This window comes from Berghia stephanieae, unplaced genomic scaffold (assembly GCF_034508935.2).
Source record: "Berghia stephanieae isolate SIO BIC M18660-M18661 unplaced genomic scaffold, UCSD_Bste_1.3 scaffold49, whole genome shotgun sequence".
Lineage (NCBI taxonomy): Eukaryota > Metazoa > Mollusca > Gastropoda > Nudibranchia > Aeolidiidae > Berghia > Berghia stephanieae.
In genome coordinates, this window is record NW_027626288.1 from 32,501 (window position 1) to 47,864 (window position 15,364).

The 15,364-nt window shown below is 33.2% G+C and overlaps 1 protein-coding gene across 2 annotated transcripts in view; it reads left to right on the forward strand.

The window, feature by feature from the left end:
* Positions 1 to 10,240, forward strand: part of LOC144961917 (uncharacterized) — a 21,407-nt gene extending 11,167 nt beyond the window's left edge. Inside the window, exons 3-7 of one of the 2 annotated variants that reach the window (XM_078894941.1) lie at positions 1,967 to 2,020; positions 3,303 to 3,453; positions 5,461 to 5,543; positions 6,265 to 6,285; positions 10,050 to 10,234. In XM_078894941.1, coding sequence (XP_078751067.1) covers positions 1,967 to 2,020; positions 3,303 to 3,453; positions 5,461 to 5,543; positions 6,265 to 6,285; positions 10,050 to 10,100 — 360 coding nt within the window. In that variant the 3' untranslated portion in view covers positions 10,101 to 10,234. Of the gene's footprint in view, positions 1 to 1,966; positions 2,021 to 3,302; positions 3,454 to 5,460; positions 5,544 to 6,264; positions 6,286 to 10,049 lie in introns of both variants that reach the window. The other variant, XM_078894943.1, reaches the window with a different exon arrangement.
* Positions 10,241 to 15,364: the final 5,124 nt, after the last annotated feature.

A 15,364-nucleotide genomic window follows, 5' to 3' on the forward strand; every position in this document is an offset into this window, starting at 1 on the left:
TTTGACATCTTTTATCAAATCATCACACAAATGTGAAGGACCATATCTTTAACTATATGTTTGGTATTTGAACATCACTAAGAAAAATTAACATCAGCCCTGTTATTTATACCGAATTGATTGGTGGATACAGATTTTTTTTGTTTTAAATTAGATATTATTGACTTCAGATATTTGTTTTCCTCCAAATTCAGATTTTTAAAAACAAAATTTTGGAAAGAAAATGGTAAGAGTTTTTGTAATATCATGATCTAAAAGTGTACAACTATTCTTAGTGTACTTCTTAAATTAATTGTAAAGTACTTTGCAGCAGAGCTCTTATAAATAAGAAAAAACCCGGCATTGTGGGTAAATACAGATTTTATTTTTTTCTTCAAATACTACAGATTAACTCTAGTACCGCATTGGGGTCAACCGGAAATAACGACCGGTTCCCAGCACTTGCCTAGCAAGTTTGAATGACGTAGCTAACATATAGCGTCACTCGGGTTTGATCGCGTCATTTCTTACGTCAATAACTAGCTTCATACTCAACCCAAACAGCTTAAATAAACTGTTTGCTGATTGGCTGAAACTAATAATATCAACCAATCAAACTTTGGCTTTTATTTCATAAAGAACACAATGGAATTTTTACTGAATCAAGGTTGGGTCTGTTACAACTGATGCCCGTGTCACTTGGAAAAGGTGTGTTACACTTAAACGACTGCGGCGTAAGTGAGTTGGGAATGGTGTGTTACGTTTATACAGCGGTCGAGGATCGGGGATTAAAACAAATATAAGCAGATAATTGTTTGTTAACGACGACAGGTCTATAGTAGCCCCTCTCAGTGTACATACCAAATATTACTTTGGACTTTTAGTTTCCTGTTTTTTTTTTTTTTTTTTTTTTTGTGGCTGGTATTTATTTGGGGAATTAATTAAGCATTTTAAGGACATTTAATTTCGTCATTAAAGAGTTTACCTTACAAGATCTATGCAACAATTAGGGAGGAGGCACATGTGTAAGATAAAGATCTAAAAAAAGGTGTGTATGAAACAGAAACAAAAAAGCAGCCCCTTCAACTGAGGATCAAACCCCAGACCTTTACTATGACCAAGTTCAACTTTCACTCTAAATGAAAAGTTTTATCCGCAAATTCATCTGGAATTTTTCATCTTTTAAAAAAATATATACAACACGCTGGTTTCCGATTATTGTTTTTTTCTAATATGGGATTGTCACTTTCTAACTGGACATGCTTTATGGTCTAATTGTTATGACACTCAGCTTTACTAGTAGTAGTAGCCTGTTTGTAAGTCCTGGGACCTTAGTTTAGAAAAAAAAAAAAATTAGCTTTTATACAGCGCGTTATTCACTAAACTCGCTCCGAGCACTTCACAAGGGGTCCCTAGCCTACAGCAACACTTAACATGAAGGACAAGACATGATGCTGTTAGGCAATTGTACAATTTTTCAACCAGAGACAGCACTGTTAACGGCGAGGTACTCATTTTACACCTGAGTACATTGAGAGCATGTAAGTAAAGAACCTTTTTTACAAGGACTCAACATAGCGGGACTCGAACTCAGGAAATTCCGATCCGAAGGCGAGTCTCAAACCACATTGTCGCATAGTGGAGTGCCACTGTATGCAGTACAATGCTAATTTTTTTTGGGGGAAAAAGCAACTCTTAGCTTACATTTTTTCACCATTGTCAAGTGTAAAAAGATTATCTTAACAGTGTTGTCTCGGTGACAAAAGAAAAGTCAATAATGCCCTGTGAGTGTCGTGTTTCGTCCTACATGTTAAGTATTGCAGTTGGCTTGAGACTTGTTATAAAGTGCTTTGGGCATGATTTAATGGATTTTGTGGTATATAGATGCTCCATATGCATTTTTCTTACATTGAAAGATAACTTTAGCTAATCACTTGCCTTTTTTATTAAATTTTTTTCAATTTTTTTTTTTCTTGTGTGTCAACAGCGTGAGTTTTCTAACAGGCTTAAGTCTGTCAATCAGAAGTATAGCATGTTACAGGTGAGTTTATTTTTCTTTATAATTATTGTTGAAGTGGTGGGTTGCTATTTATGAACTTGCACTAGAAATTGAGCCACTAACTCATGTAGCAATGTTGCCGGAGTTGATTGCCATTAATCTTATCTTTCATCTTTTTAACTCACTCAGCCCTAACCTTCTACTTCTGCGTTCTTATCTGCTCAACCTAGAGAATTTTGGTACTTTCAAAATCAAAAATTTTAAAAAGATACCCCAGTGTTCAATCTAAAAGAAATTGGCATAAACATAGTTTTGTTCAAATATCTGACCTGCCAACTTTTACGATAAATTTGTAGAATTACGAAATTTTGGATCCAATTTCAGGCCTTCATGAGCATTTTTAAGTCAACTTATTGGAAATGAAAGTTGATGCCAGACTACATCTTCTAAACTTTAAAATTAAATTTCATTCAACATTTTTTGGACCAAACACAGAAGTATAGTTTGGTTATGAAGAAAAAATGTTCACCTTTTTCTAGAACTACAATATGTAGTCCTTTAGAGCCATTGAGCCCATGGAGTCAGGGTAATTGCTTGCTATCCTTTGGATAGGACACTAGTCTATCGCAAAGTACTTTCTGTCAAATCTAACAGACTCAGCTACCCATTCCTTGCTTGAATTCAGAAAAAAATCTCGACTGCACCAGGGATTGGTCTTGGTCCATTTGTGTGTGAAGCGAGTGCTCTACCAACTGAGCTATCGGGACTCCCAGAACTACAATATGGATGATACATTTGATGCTGTGTTGGAATTTCATTCCCGTAATATGTTGACACAAGTAGACATAAATATTGAAATATTTTGAAAAATAAAAAATATGGAAATAATCTAGTAATCTCCAATTCTTCTATGTCTAATAATAGTTTTTTTTTAATCTTTCAAATGCTGAGGGTCTGGTTTTGAAATAATAACTGGAATAACTATTAAAAGTGTGGAGAAGATTAAAAAAAGGCTATGTCTTTGCCCATTCTTGTCCCGACTCTTTGGAAAGCTATATCCTAATATTCTTTTTGTACCAGCAACTCCGTTTTTGGGTTGTTTGTCATTTCTATAATTCTTAGAATGACTTAGTTAGGTTTCGTTTTGGTTGCAATTGTTCTTTTTTTTTTCTTTCTTTTTTCTTTTTTTTTGATTAGGAATGCATTTTTTTCTCTAATAATTTATCAGTGTTAATATTAATTATGCTTCGATTGATCATTTGTAAAATTAAATTATGTGTTATCAATTAATTTATTTTTTTCAAATCATCATTTTTAATTTCAGAGTCAAAATACAGAAATAGAAGCTGACTTCATGAAGCTGAAACAAGACATGGAAAATTTGCGGGCCGAGCACATGCAGACTGAGTCTCAACATGCCCAGGAATACCAGACTCTGAAGCAAGCCAAGGAGAAGGAAATCTCAGATCTTAGTGGTAGGGAATCTAGGTTTATACTTAGAAGTTTTAGGTTAAAACTTTTTTTTTACAAGTCGTTTAGTGGTATGACTTATACATACCTGGTTTGAGTCCAGCTATGGGTGATGCAAAAGTAATTCATTGGAAAAGGCTCTTTTCACATTTCTTATTCACGCCTTATATGGGTGTAAAAGGAATACCTGGCCCTGTAACAAAGTTGTCTCTGTTGAAAATTTTTTGCTTTCGTGCCTTACATCCACCCTGTGTTGTCTAACATATTCGCTTTGAGCACACTACGTAAATATTGCACTATATAAAAGTTCTTTTTAAAATTAAAAAAAAGTCATGGATATTTGAAATGTTTTAAAATTCTGGTCATAGCTAATAAGTGGATTGATCAATATATGTGTGGGAATAGTAGTAGTAGCGTATGGCTACATCTCCACACTGGAAGTCTTCTCCAGCCTGTCTTTAAATTCGTCACAGCAGTTGAGGACAGCCTCGAAACCTCCCGCCAATCTCGTCACAGGGCAGTGTAGTAAGATTATGTATGTGGTCTGCTGTCTCTGGGTGTTCTAAATTGAGGAGATGCTGGTCCAGTTGAAGGCAGGCTATAATATTTGTCTAATAATCAAGTCAAAAGTCAATAAGATAAGATAAAACAACACCGAAATGCCTCATGTGTTCGTTCGTCTTCACTTCTTTATAAAAAATTTCAAAAGCCAAAAAAAAACAACATTGCAGTTCAAACAGTTCAGAATAAAGGGAGGTAATACAATAAATTCTTCATTCATCTATATTTTCAACACAGGCCTTGCCTGGACGCCGGGTCCGATCGTTCTTAGTTTGACTTTTCACCACCATTTCACGCGTGGCAATAAAGTTTTGATATATGGACAAGTAGATTTTACTCCTTTTTCTTTGTGTTCGTTTATTAAAACAACATCATGTTAAACAAATAGATTTGGGTTTAAAAATTAGTATGCCCTGTTTTCATCTTTACAATAGAGCAGTGACTAGCCCAATGATGGAGCTAGAATAATGAAATCACATTTTTGCCATTTGTTATCTGATATATTAATATTAGATATTGAATAGACGTAATTCCCATTGTACATCCTAAATGGAAAGTTTTCTTACGTGTTTTATCACTAAAAATACGATTATTCAAAATATTTGAATAATAACCCGGATATCAACCATACTACAGAGTAGCAAAGTGAGGGATAAGAATTGTTTGTTTTGTTTTGTTTTTAAGGGTTTTACGGTGCTTGCAACACATTTAGGTCATATCAGTGCCATTAAAAAGGAAGAAAATGGGATAGTAAAAAGTTCTAGAATTACAATTAATTAAAGAACTCAAGAAAAAAGTAAGACAGGGGAATTAGTCCAAATAGGGAACAGATGTAGATTCAAAGAGTACACAATCAGTGTACTTAGTTTGAGATCACCTAAATGTCTCATCCTGACACAAGCACAGGCCCCTCTTAGAGAAACTCACTCAAATGCTTACAAATCATATAAAACAAAAATAATACTGGTCGAGAGATGATTTACAAGACAAAAAATATCATGGGGATAGATGACACAGCAAACGCCTCCCTGCCCACTATGGGAGGTCAGGAACCTCACCCAGGAGGGATTAGCATTGTTTCTCTTCTCTTTCCAATCCTCCCCCCCCCCCCCCCCCCCCTTCCGGATGATGCCGACACGAGGTTTAAGCATGATCCTTCTCAGATGTGTAAGTGCAATGCCTTCTTCAAAGGTTGATGGGGTGACTGATCAGTGGCATACGTCCCCTGTTGTTTGTTCTCTGATTTCTTTGTTGTTTTTTTTTCAAGGCTTTTTATTCTTACCATGGAGTGAGAGGAATTGGTTTTGCCCAGGCCCTTATTGGAGTCATATTTTTCCATTAGGGACCCATTGTGATAATGCAAAAGTGTCAAAAGATTCAAAGTCATTTATTATTTATAGGTCATTCTCGTCAAATTTTTAATGTTTTCCTTTTCATCCTGTCTCCTCCAGTTGAACTTGCCACTGTTAAAAAGCAGAACGAAGATTTACAGATGACAGTCTCCACATTGCAGTCACAGATACAGAATCATGAGGTAAATCCACTTTCATTTCAATTTTTATTGTAATTTTTTTTTAAGGAGCAGTGCTTTATTTTTGTTGCTTTGTTTGATTTTTTTTTTTGTTCTCTTATCCTTTTTTTTCTTGTTTGCCCCTATTAAATTTTTTTTTTTTTAAATTAAAAAAAAGTTTTGCTCACTGTAAACTATTCAACTTTCCAATCACTATTAGATTATTAGAAATGGTCACTGTCATCAGTGATATTTCTTGATGTTTTATCTCACGTTCACTTATAAAAGAATTTTTTCAAACAAATAGGCAGGGACATTTAATACCATTTTGTTGGACATTGGGGCATACGATATGATGTTTATTTAACCAGTAAATTGCCGCCATACTCAGGAAAAATTTGTATTTAAAGATTTGTCTAGAAAACTCTTCCTTCAAATATCAATCGACTTAAATGACCCCCCAGCTTGGCAAAAACTCTCAAACCTGGGACTTCGCCATGTCCCTGGTTTGAGAGTCTTTGCCAAGATGTGAGTCATTTAAATCGATCGATATCTTGAAGGGCAATTTTCGGCCATGTTTTAAAATATGACATTTTCCAGAGTACTAGGGTTAACTGGTTACAAAGGCTTGATTCGTTTGTTGTTATGTGAGTTTTTGTAAAAAGGTTTTGACTTATTAATCAACCATTCTCACTTTGTTTGTTTTCGTGTTTGTTTTTAATCACATCTCTCTGTTTGTCTATAGGCAGCCAATGCTTCTAACAAGGTGACATGGTTTACTCCCATCGTTTTTACATCCACATTTTAATCATTATTTTTTTTATTTTATTTTTTTTGTCTTGTTAGCTCTCACTGCTTTTCCTAGGTCAAAAAATTGGGGAACAAGAAAGAGGCCATAAGGGTGAAATGAAAGTTTGAATAGGTGTGTGTGTGTGTGTGTGTATGTGTGAGAGACACTGCAACACAGATAAAGGAGCTAGAAAAATACAAGAAGAAAATCAGCCTTCTTTCTTCGCTTGACTTAGTCCTTGAAATGGTCGTGCTGTTATTGTGGTAGTGGGGTAATGCTGCACTGGTGTTGGTAGTGCTGAAGGTGCTGGTGTTAGTAGTCTCGGTGGTGGTAGTGTTAAGAAATGATTCCATGAAAGAGGTAACAATATAAGTCAAAGCTGATAGAAACTGTGGACTGTAAAAAGTAATGAACCAAAAATTAATGTAAAGGCATCAAAAAAAAAAAAAGAACAAAATACCATCAGATGACGGCTTAGACCAGTTGATTCCAATTGCAATCGGACCTCAAAGTCAAGTTCTGCTATTGGACCAGTTGCATCACTATATAAATGCAATTCCCCCTGGAAGAAGAGGTACATACCTAATACATAACATTTCAACTCAAAACCCTTCTTTGACCAATCACAGAACTAATAAGAGAATTAATGCATCACTTTAAATAACTTTAAATACTTTCATTGTTTTTGTTATTGGAAGAAGGCTTTTGAGCCTGTAATGCTCCGTGTTTGGTATGTTTTTGTTTTTTTAAGCCGTTATATTCATTTTTGTTCAAAACAAAATAAATCAGGATTTTGTCAAAGCAGGCTGATTTTTGAGGATGCGTTTCTTATAATTTTTCTATCTACTTTGTTTGTTTTGCACTGTCTTGTGCAGATCTTTTCAGATTTGTAATATTTTTTTTTCCAGGTTTTAGGGGATGGTCTCTCTATTCCTTAAATTTCATTCAGATTGGCTCTGTTGTTTTTGTTTCCCCTCCAATATTTCACGTTTTTGCACAGATTCAATATTTCTTGTAGTTTTTATTCTGGCTTTGGATGGTTATGGTTTTATTTAGTCATTTAAAAAAAAATGTAGGTATTAGGTTTTATTCACTGTATAATCCCTGTTATTTGCATAGTGCGCTTCAAAAGTTGCTACCAACTAGTGTGTTTATTTATATAAGGTGATGAAGACACCAAGTAATCTGATGCGTTATGTTAGCTTTGGCTCTTTACTTTGCAAGCACACATCGGTGCTTCTCTGTTTAACACTCAGTGAAACAATGACCTTTGCTAGGTCTTAACATTATTTAAAATTCATTTACCTAACACATGTATTGGCTAACATGTAAAAATGTACCAACAGCTTACATACCGACATCATGACTAGCCCTAATGTTAAGTTTTGCTGTTTGCTTGAGAGCCCCTTGTAAAGAGCTTTAAGCGCATTTTGTAGATATTGCACTATATAAATGCTCTTGTTTTGTTATATGTGTTTTTTTTTTAAATGTTGTCATTTACTATAATTTACTATGATTCTGATGAAATTCTCGATACTCGAAAGAGACAATTGTACAAAGTATCGACAGAGTTGTTAATTGAGTTCATGCAGGTAATAGGGAACACACTTTCTTTTGTTCATCTTTTTAAAAAATTATTACTTCTTTCTTTTTTTTTTCTTTTTTTAAATATGGTAAACTGGGATGGAGATTTGTTCTATTTTTCTGTAAATTTCAGTCTTTTGGTGTTGGACGAGGACATTTTTTTTTTTTTTGTCTTTAATTTTTGATTGGCTGTACTGTAATGCATGGGTGTCTGTAAAATAAAAATGCCAGCCCAGAAAACCCAGATCCAAAATTTTTCTCAACCCTGGAATTAAAACAAATATGAAAGTTCCTACCTTGCCATCTGTATGTATAAAATAAAAAAAACTCTGATTTTCGATACTGCATTTCCGAAACATGAAATATTGCAGTAAGTGCTACTTGCGGCTGCTCTGAATGATTCAAATTAGTTATGTTGGAAATAGATGTCGAAAATTTGTCAACAGGAGTGTTGTGCATTTTTGTGCGACCACTCAACTGGTTCGTAAATATATCAGCTCACTGAATTAGGGATCGAAATAAGAAGACACTTATAATGCCATTATCATATACACAAACATCAGAGCATAAATAAGAAAAGCACCAATGCCCTGTAATGGCAATCATTTATTAAGAATGAATCCTTTAGTATGTCACAAGCTTTTACACAAACTCTGAACAGTCGCAAACCGCAAGATTTCTTTATGGGCTTTGGTTGCTGGTTTTGTGGATTATTTCCCACCAGTATTGATTGATCTTCTTTACTATTATTATACTGACCCTTCACTTCCCATTTCCATCCACGTGGACATTGACTTAACTCTCCCATCCCTTGTTTGTTCATTCTTAATAAATGAGCACTTCCACATCACAATCACACACACATACACACAAACGCTATTGTCTTAAGTGTATAATTTGTTTATTTTATTTTTATTTATTTATTTATATATATATATATTTTTTTTTAATATTTATTTATGTTTTTTTTTTTTTTTACATTGCATTTTACATTTTAGAAATTAATTAAAAAATTTTGCGTAATTGTCCTTGGTACTGTATCATCACTTATAGGGTTCTATCTGGCTACAGTTTGTGCTTGAAAGAAGCTTTTTGATGGAAGATGTGTGTCATTAATTGCATTTTACATTTTGGAAATTAATTTTAAAATTATGGTTTCCTTGTTATTGGTACTGTATCACCTCTGACACGCTTTTAACATTTCTATCCGGTCCCTGATCATGCTAGAAAGACGCTTTTGATGGAAGATGTGTCTTGATTGTTTGTTTGTTTGTTTTGTTTGGTTTATTTTTCTCTTTCTTTTGAAAATTGTTTTTGTAGCTGCTCTAGAATCAGACCTACCTACCTGAAATATTTAAAATTTGCTGTTTTCACGGAAGACAATCAACTTTAACCCTCTCCTTACCAACCATAGGAAAATCGTCACATTCGTTATGATGCAACCGACTATTTTCTCATTCTGATTTCTCTTGTACATCACAAAATTCAAAGAAATGCTTTGATTACAGCTATAAATACTAAACACTGTGTTGTAGAGCTCATTTTGCTGAACAACATTCTGTATAGAATGCACTTGTTACTTTTTTGTTTGAGTAAGAAAGGTCTATTTTTGTGTTGGGTGTGAGGTTTGGGGGGAAATTCTAATAATGGCTGGTAAGGAGAGAGTTAATATGCCCTCTGAAGGGTTAAATAATGCTTCAAATAGGGAACAAAAGTATGCTGTCAAAACACTGGTTCCAATCTCATTGGAAGTGTAAAACCAGTTTTCTGGAGGACTGGATAGATACCTTGTATAATAATTGATCATCTGGTCTGAAAGTGATGGCATTTTATTTTCTTGTCTAAATATATGCTGGTCGTCAATAAACATCATCCATCCACAGTCTTTCACATCCTATTATCCTAAGAATCTGCCAAAACGTCCTGGTACTAAAATAGTTATTCAATATATGTAACTCAATTCATTATTAGTCATCCTTCGAAGGTCTAGTTATATATACACACTTCCAAGTAGTTTGGAACTGGGAGAGTAGAAGGTGTGACGTCACGACTTCCTTGCCCTATTGGCTTATGCATGGTTATGATAATGTAAATTATGACACCTTCAATGTTTTGCACATTTCTTATCCCTTCCCCCCTTTTCTCACCATTTCCAGATTGAACTACAGAAGGCATTGCTAATGGTTCAAAACCTACAGGTGCCTTGATTTCTTTCCTGTCTTATCTTCTCTTGTTTTTTGTTTTTTTGTTTGGATGTCTTACACCGGGGAATTTCCTTCTCACCCCTCCTCCCTTTCCCATTTCCCTACATCGTATTTTAGCATGCTAGGCACTTAATATTTGAGGGCAGCATCCCGCACATTATCTGTTTTTATCTAAAATAATAATAATAATAATAATAATAATAATAATAATAATAAATAATAATAATAATAATAATAATAATAATAATAATAATAATAATAACATTAATGATTATAGTAATAGTAATAATAATAACAATAATGATAATAATAATAATAACATTAATGATTATAGTAATAGTAATAATAATAACAATAATGATAATAATAATAATAATAATAATAACAACAATAATAATAACAGTAATAAAAATAATAATAATAACAATAATAATAACAGTAATAAAAATAATAATAATAACAATAATAATAACAGTAATAAAAATAATAATAATAACAATAATAATAACAGTAATAAAAATAATAATAATAATTATAGCAATAACAACAACAATAATAATAATAATAATAATAATAATAATAATAATAATAATAATAATAATAATAATAATAATAATAATAATAATAATAATAATAGGATGGAATTGTAATGGAATTAGCTTGTAGAAATAACAACTGTAGTAACAGTTATAAAAAATGCTATAGCATTCTTCCCCTTTCTAGGGCTCTTTTTTTTTCTCTCTCTCCTTTAAGTAACCCTAGTCATCCATATGGATTAGCTTTCACCTTTTAACGGTGAGTTTGGCTTACTCTAGCCATATTCGCAGTTCTTAGAAAGAGAACAGTAACTGCTACGCATCTTGGGATTTGTAAATGATGAGACACTTTGGAATAGATTGTTGAAATAAATCTTGCCTTTATAAGATTGAAATTTATATTGTGTGCCCGGTTAATGATGCAACCATTAATAACCCAAACAAGCAAACAAAATGTGTGGCTCTTTGAGAAAAGAAGGATCTGATGTCACACAGATGTTTTTGTTTGGGTTTTGTTTTTTTTTAATGACAAAAAAAGGGGAAAATTGTCATCTCCTCGGTTTTCAGATTTAGTTCGCTTTGCTTTGATTAAAAATTAATGGACCTTCTATTGACTGCATTCCACATCAATATTGCAAGAGATATTTTTAATTTAATCAATTTCAGAACAAATGTTTGATTATATCACTTTTAAAGGCGATTTTCCACATTTTCTTTTGCCTCGCAATATGGTGTTCATAAATATATATAACTTTGGCCCTAATTTAGATATTTCAATAATTCAAACTGTATTATACTCAAGAGAAACAATTTTGTGCATCTGTATTATCAAATGAAAAAAAAAAAATAGAAGAAAGAAAGAAAGAAATTGACCATGTGATACCTGTTCTCAAGCCACTACAAAAATATCTCACCGGAAACAAGGAAGGGGATTTTGTGATGTTTTCTTTTTCAGTCTTTTCCAGTCTTTTAAAAATCTATACCCATAGCTTAATCAGCTTAAGCAAGTTTTTTTGCTTTCATTGGGCTTAAGACTTCCTATCTCTGATTTTCTCTTCTTTTTTCTTTTTTTAAAGAAAAAGACAAGTTAGAAAATCCTTTCTAATGTGCTATTCACCTTTGCCTTGGCTCCTATGTTAAATGGTTTTTCATTGGAAAGTCCATCAAGGCGGGACTGAATGATTTTGACAGATTCTGTACCCTTGCTTATATTCTTTTTTAAAAGGAAAAAAATAAGTTTTTCCTCCAACTTTCAATCTTTCAATTTTACCGTTCTTACCTGCAAATACCATATTGGTTGATCTGGGGAAAAAAAAAAAACATTATAAAGAGATGGCACATAGGCAAGCCTTATCTATGCCTCTGCCTTGGCTTGTTTTTTACCACCTCTTCCCCCCCCCCCTCTCTCTCTCTCTCTCTCTCTCTCTCTCTCTCTCTCTGTGTGTGTTAATATATTCTAATTTTTAAAAACAAATATATATATATATTTTTGTGTTTCATGTTTTTAATTTAGGGTCGTCATTTTATTCCGTAAATGACTGTCGTATCCTGACTTAAAAGGCCAAAACTTGTCATTTTGTTAGTGTTAATATAACCCATTATAAATCATTTTATTCTCTTGTTACCTTAATTTCTTTAAGGGACTAGGAGAATATGTTGTTGATTTCTTTAGCTTGACTGTTTTCTTTCCTTTTTTATTTTATTTTTTTTTATTTGGATTATTTATATTTTTCAATTTGGGTATTTTTTCTGTCTGATTAATTCCATCATTTAGGCTATGTGTGGCTATGTGGTCTTGTGGTATGACACTCACTTTTGTATCAGAGGCTCCTAGGTTCGAACCTCACTCGGCGCATAGTTGAGTCTTTGGAAAAGGCTCTTTACTCACATTCTCTCACCATACTTAGGTTAAAATGATTACCTGGCTGTTAACAACGTTGTCTCTGTCAAAAAATTAATTTGTAATATCACCTAACAGTGGTCATGTCACGTCCTACATGTTAAGTGTTCCTGTTGGTCAGGGACCCCTTGTAAAACACTTTGAGATGTTTAGTGGATATTGCGCTTTATAAAAGAAGGGGGGGGGGGGGGGGGTTAAACTGGGTATCGATTAACTCATAGCTTTGAATTCTCATGGCATAACTCTTGGATGATGAGAAAACATTTCTGAGTGTTATCAAGAAGTTTGGTTCTAAATTGGACCAAATAATATTCATATTTGTTGATGAGAAAACATGAGTGAGAATTTCCCATTATCAAGAAGTTCATTGCTAAAATGGAACCCAGAAATATTCATATTTGTTGATGAGGAAACATTAGTTCAGTTCACAATTTTTCCAGAGAGTATTATTTTTACATAAGATTTTCAAAATTGTCAAGAGGAGAATGTGCCTTGATTTTTCTCAAATGCCATCTCACCATTAAAAAATAAATAAAATTGTAATTTGATGTTCCTACTTGTGAATAATTGATTGTTAGTTCTATAGTAAAATAAATGGATGATTGGTGACATTTAAAAAATTAAAAAAGAATCAATGTGTGTTCTATACTCCATATCTGAAAGCATCATCTGAATTTTTTCAGTCTTCTACGGTGAAACATGCTGTTCCCAAGAAGTTTTAAAGCGTTTCATTCTGAAGGCAACAATTAGGAGAAAAGTTTACATCTAAAACAGTGTTTATCGTCAAAAGGTCAAAAGACCCTGATATTGTCCATCACTATTAAATCCAAACCACTCACATAATAACAACAATTATAATATTATTATAATGATAATCATAATAATGGCCCATTAACACTAGCATTGATTATAACAAGGTGAAGTAGTAAATGATGTAGAATAATATGACTTTTAAAAATAGGAAGTCTGCTTTGTGGTTAAAATTATGCTTTTGTTTCATAAATCCTCTATTCATTTTTAACCTACAAATATGGTAAAGCATATGAAAGAATTGGGTAGAACAAAACTTTTTAACATTTTTTTGAATTTGAGGCAGGAACTTACTCCTCTATTACTATTATAGTCTGTTTACTGCATGTAGAGACTTTTTAATTTGTATCATTTTTAAGTCTCAATGCAAATGACCATATTATTTCTGTATGTCTTTTTCCCCACAGTGAAAAAGACTAAGAAAGGTCTGACTTATCCGACACTGACTTGATGAATGACTTTTTTCCTGTTTGTTTCTGAAACTAAGATGAAACCAGAGCTTGCTCCATATTGTTTATTTATTTCGTCTTTTCAGGGGAGATTAGCATGATAAGAGCACCAGGCATAAAATTATGTGAAGAGACAGGTACACCCTGTAGGCTGCATGCTCTGTGTCTTTGTAATTACTCTGCAGCATGAATATTACTATGTCTCAAAAAAGATCGGGGTTGCCACGTGTGTTTTAGATTTCAGTGGATCTGTAATTTCGATACTTTCTAGTGAAAAATATCAAGGGAGTCTAACTCTAAAGATGAAGTGGGAGAGGTGATTTTTTAAAAGATTTTAATACAAAAAACAGTGCGGTTTCTGAAATAATACTAGTCGTGTGTGTTTCGATTAAATGACAACTGCTGAATAATGGTTAGTCTCTATTGGTCACAAAGGTAGGGGAGGGGTAAGGTGTAGTTAAAATACTCACAACATCAGCCAACTGGATATAACGTACCAACACTCAAACTATGGGTAACCTTAAACGTTAGGAGTTATATTGATACAGTTTAGTGAGCACTAAAAAAATGTCTGGCTAATAACAATAACAAAGGAATGATGTCAATGTCATTCCTTCTATAAGCTAAATAAAATAATTTTACCACACATGGCACTTCCATGGATATTGTCTGATGCCCTCGATATGTATTTAAGAATGGAAATCTGCCCACACCACACACACTAGCATTACTTGGTCTGCCATTTTGACAAAGAAAATTGCGTCTTTAATGGTGTCAAAAGACATTCTTCAAAAATTCAACCACTGAAGGAAGATCATTGCACTCAAAAAAAGATAGGTCAAGACTTCTACACTTTTCTGATTTATTTATTTAAGTGCATTAAAAAAATGTTTAAATCATTTTTTCCCCCTTAACTCTCTCGGGTTCATTCAATGCAAAATCCAACAATTTTGTTCGATTTTCAATCATGGTGAACTTGAGAGAGTAAAGATACTCATTTTTCTAATTCAAGAGCACGAAGAAATTTTAAGAGGGGAAGATATTGTGCTTAAAATAACAGTAAATTTGAGGCTTCCCTGCAGCAGTAGACAATAGTAGAAATCAAAATGTGTATTATCATCATATGACTTAAATAGATAGCGGCAGATATTCCTGAAGAATCGAATACCTTAAATTTAAACATAATGAATATATAATCTAGTAAAAGGACTCTTTTAACTCTTTCTTAGAATGGATCCCATCAATACATAAACATACTGGATGTTATTAATTGCAATAAGTATTTTTTTACATTTTTATCAAGAAGTAAATCTGATACATTTGGTAAATGGTTTGAAAATATAGTTATTTTAAAATCAAAATCGTTCAAAGGAAACAATTGTTAAATTGTCTTTTAGCTTTGTAACTTTTTGTTCTCTTCCAAGCATAATTTCAGATTTACTAAGTCTTGAATGATATTTGATTTATTTCATTTAATATGTTGTATGTATCCACAGCCGTACAGCATTCATGAACTGTCATTCTTCTTGATGGGGGTGGGGGGGGGGGGGGGGGGGGGGGGGGGGGGAGTTT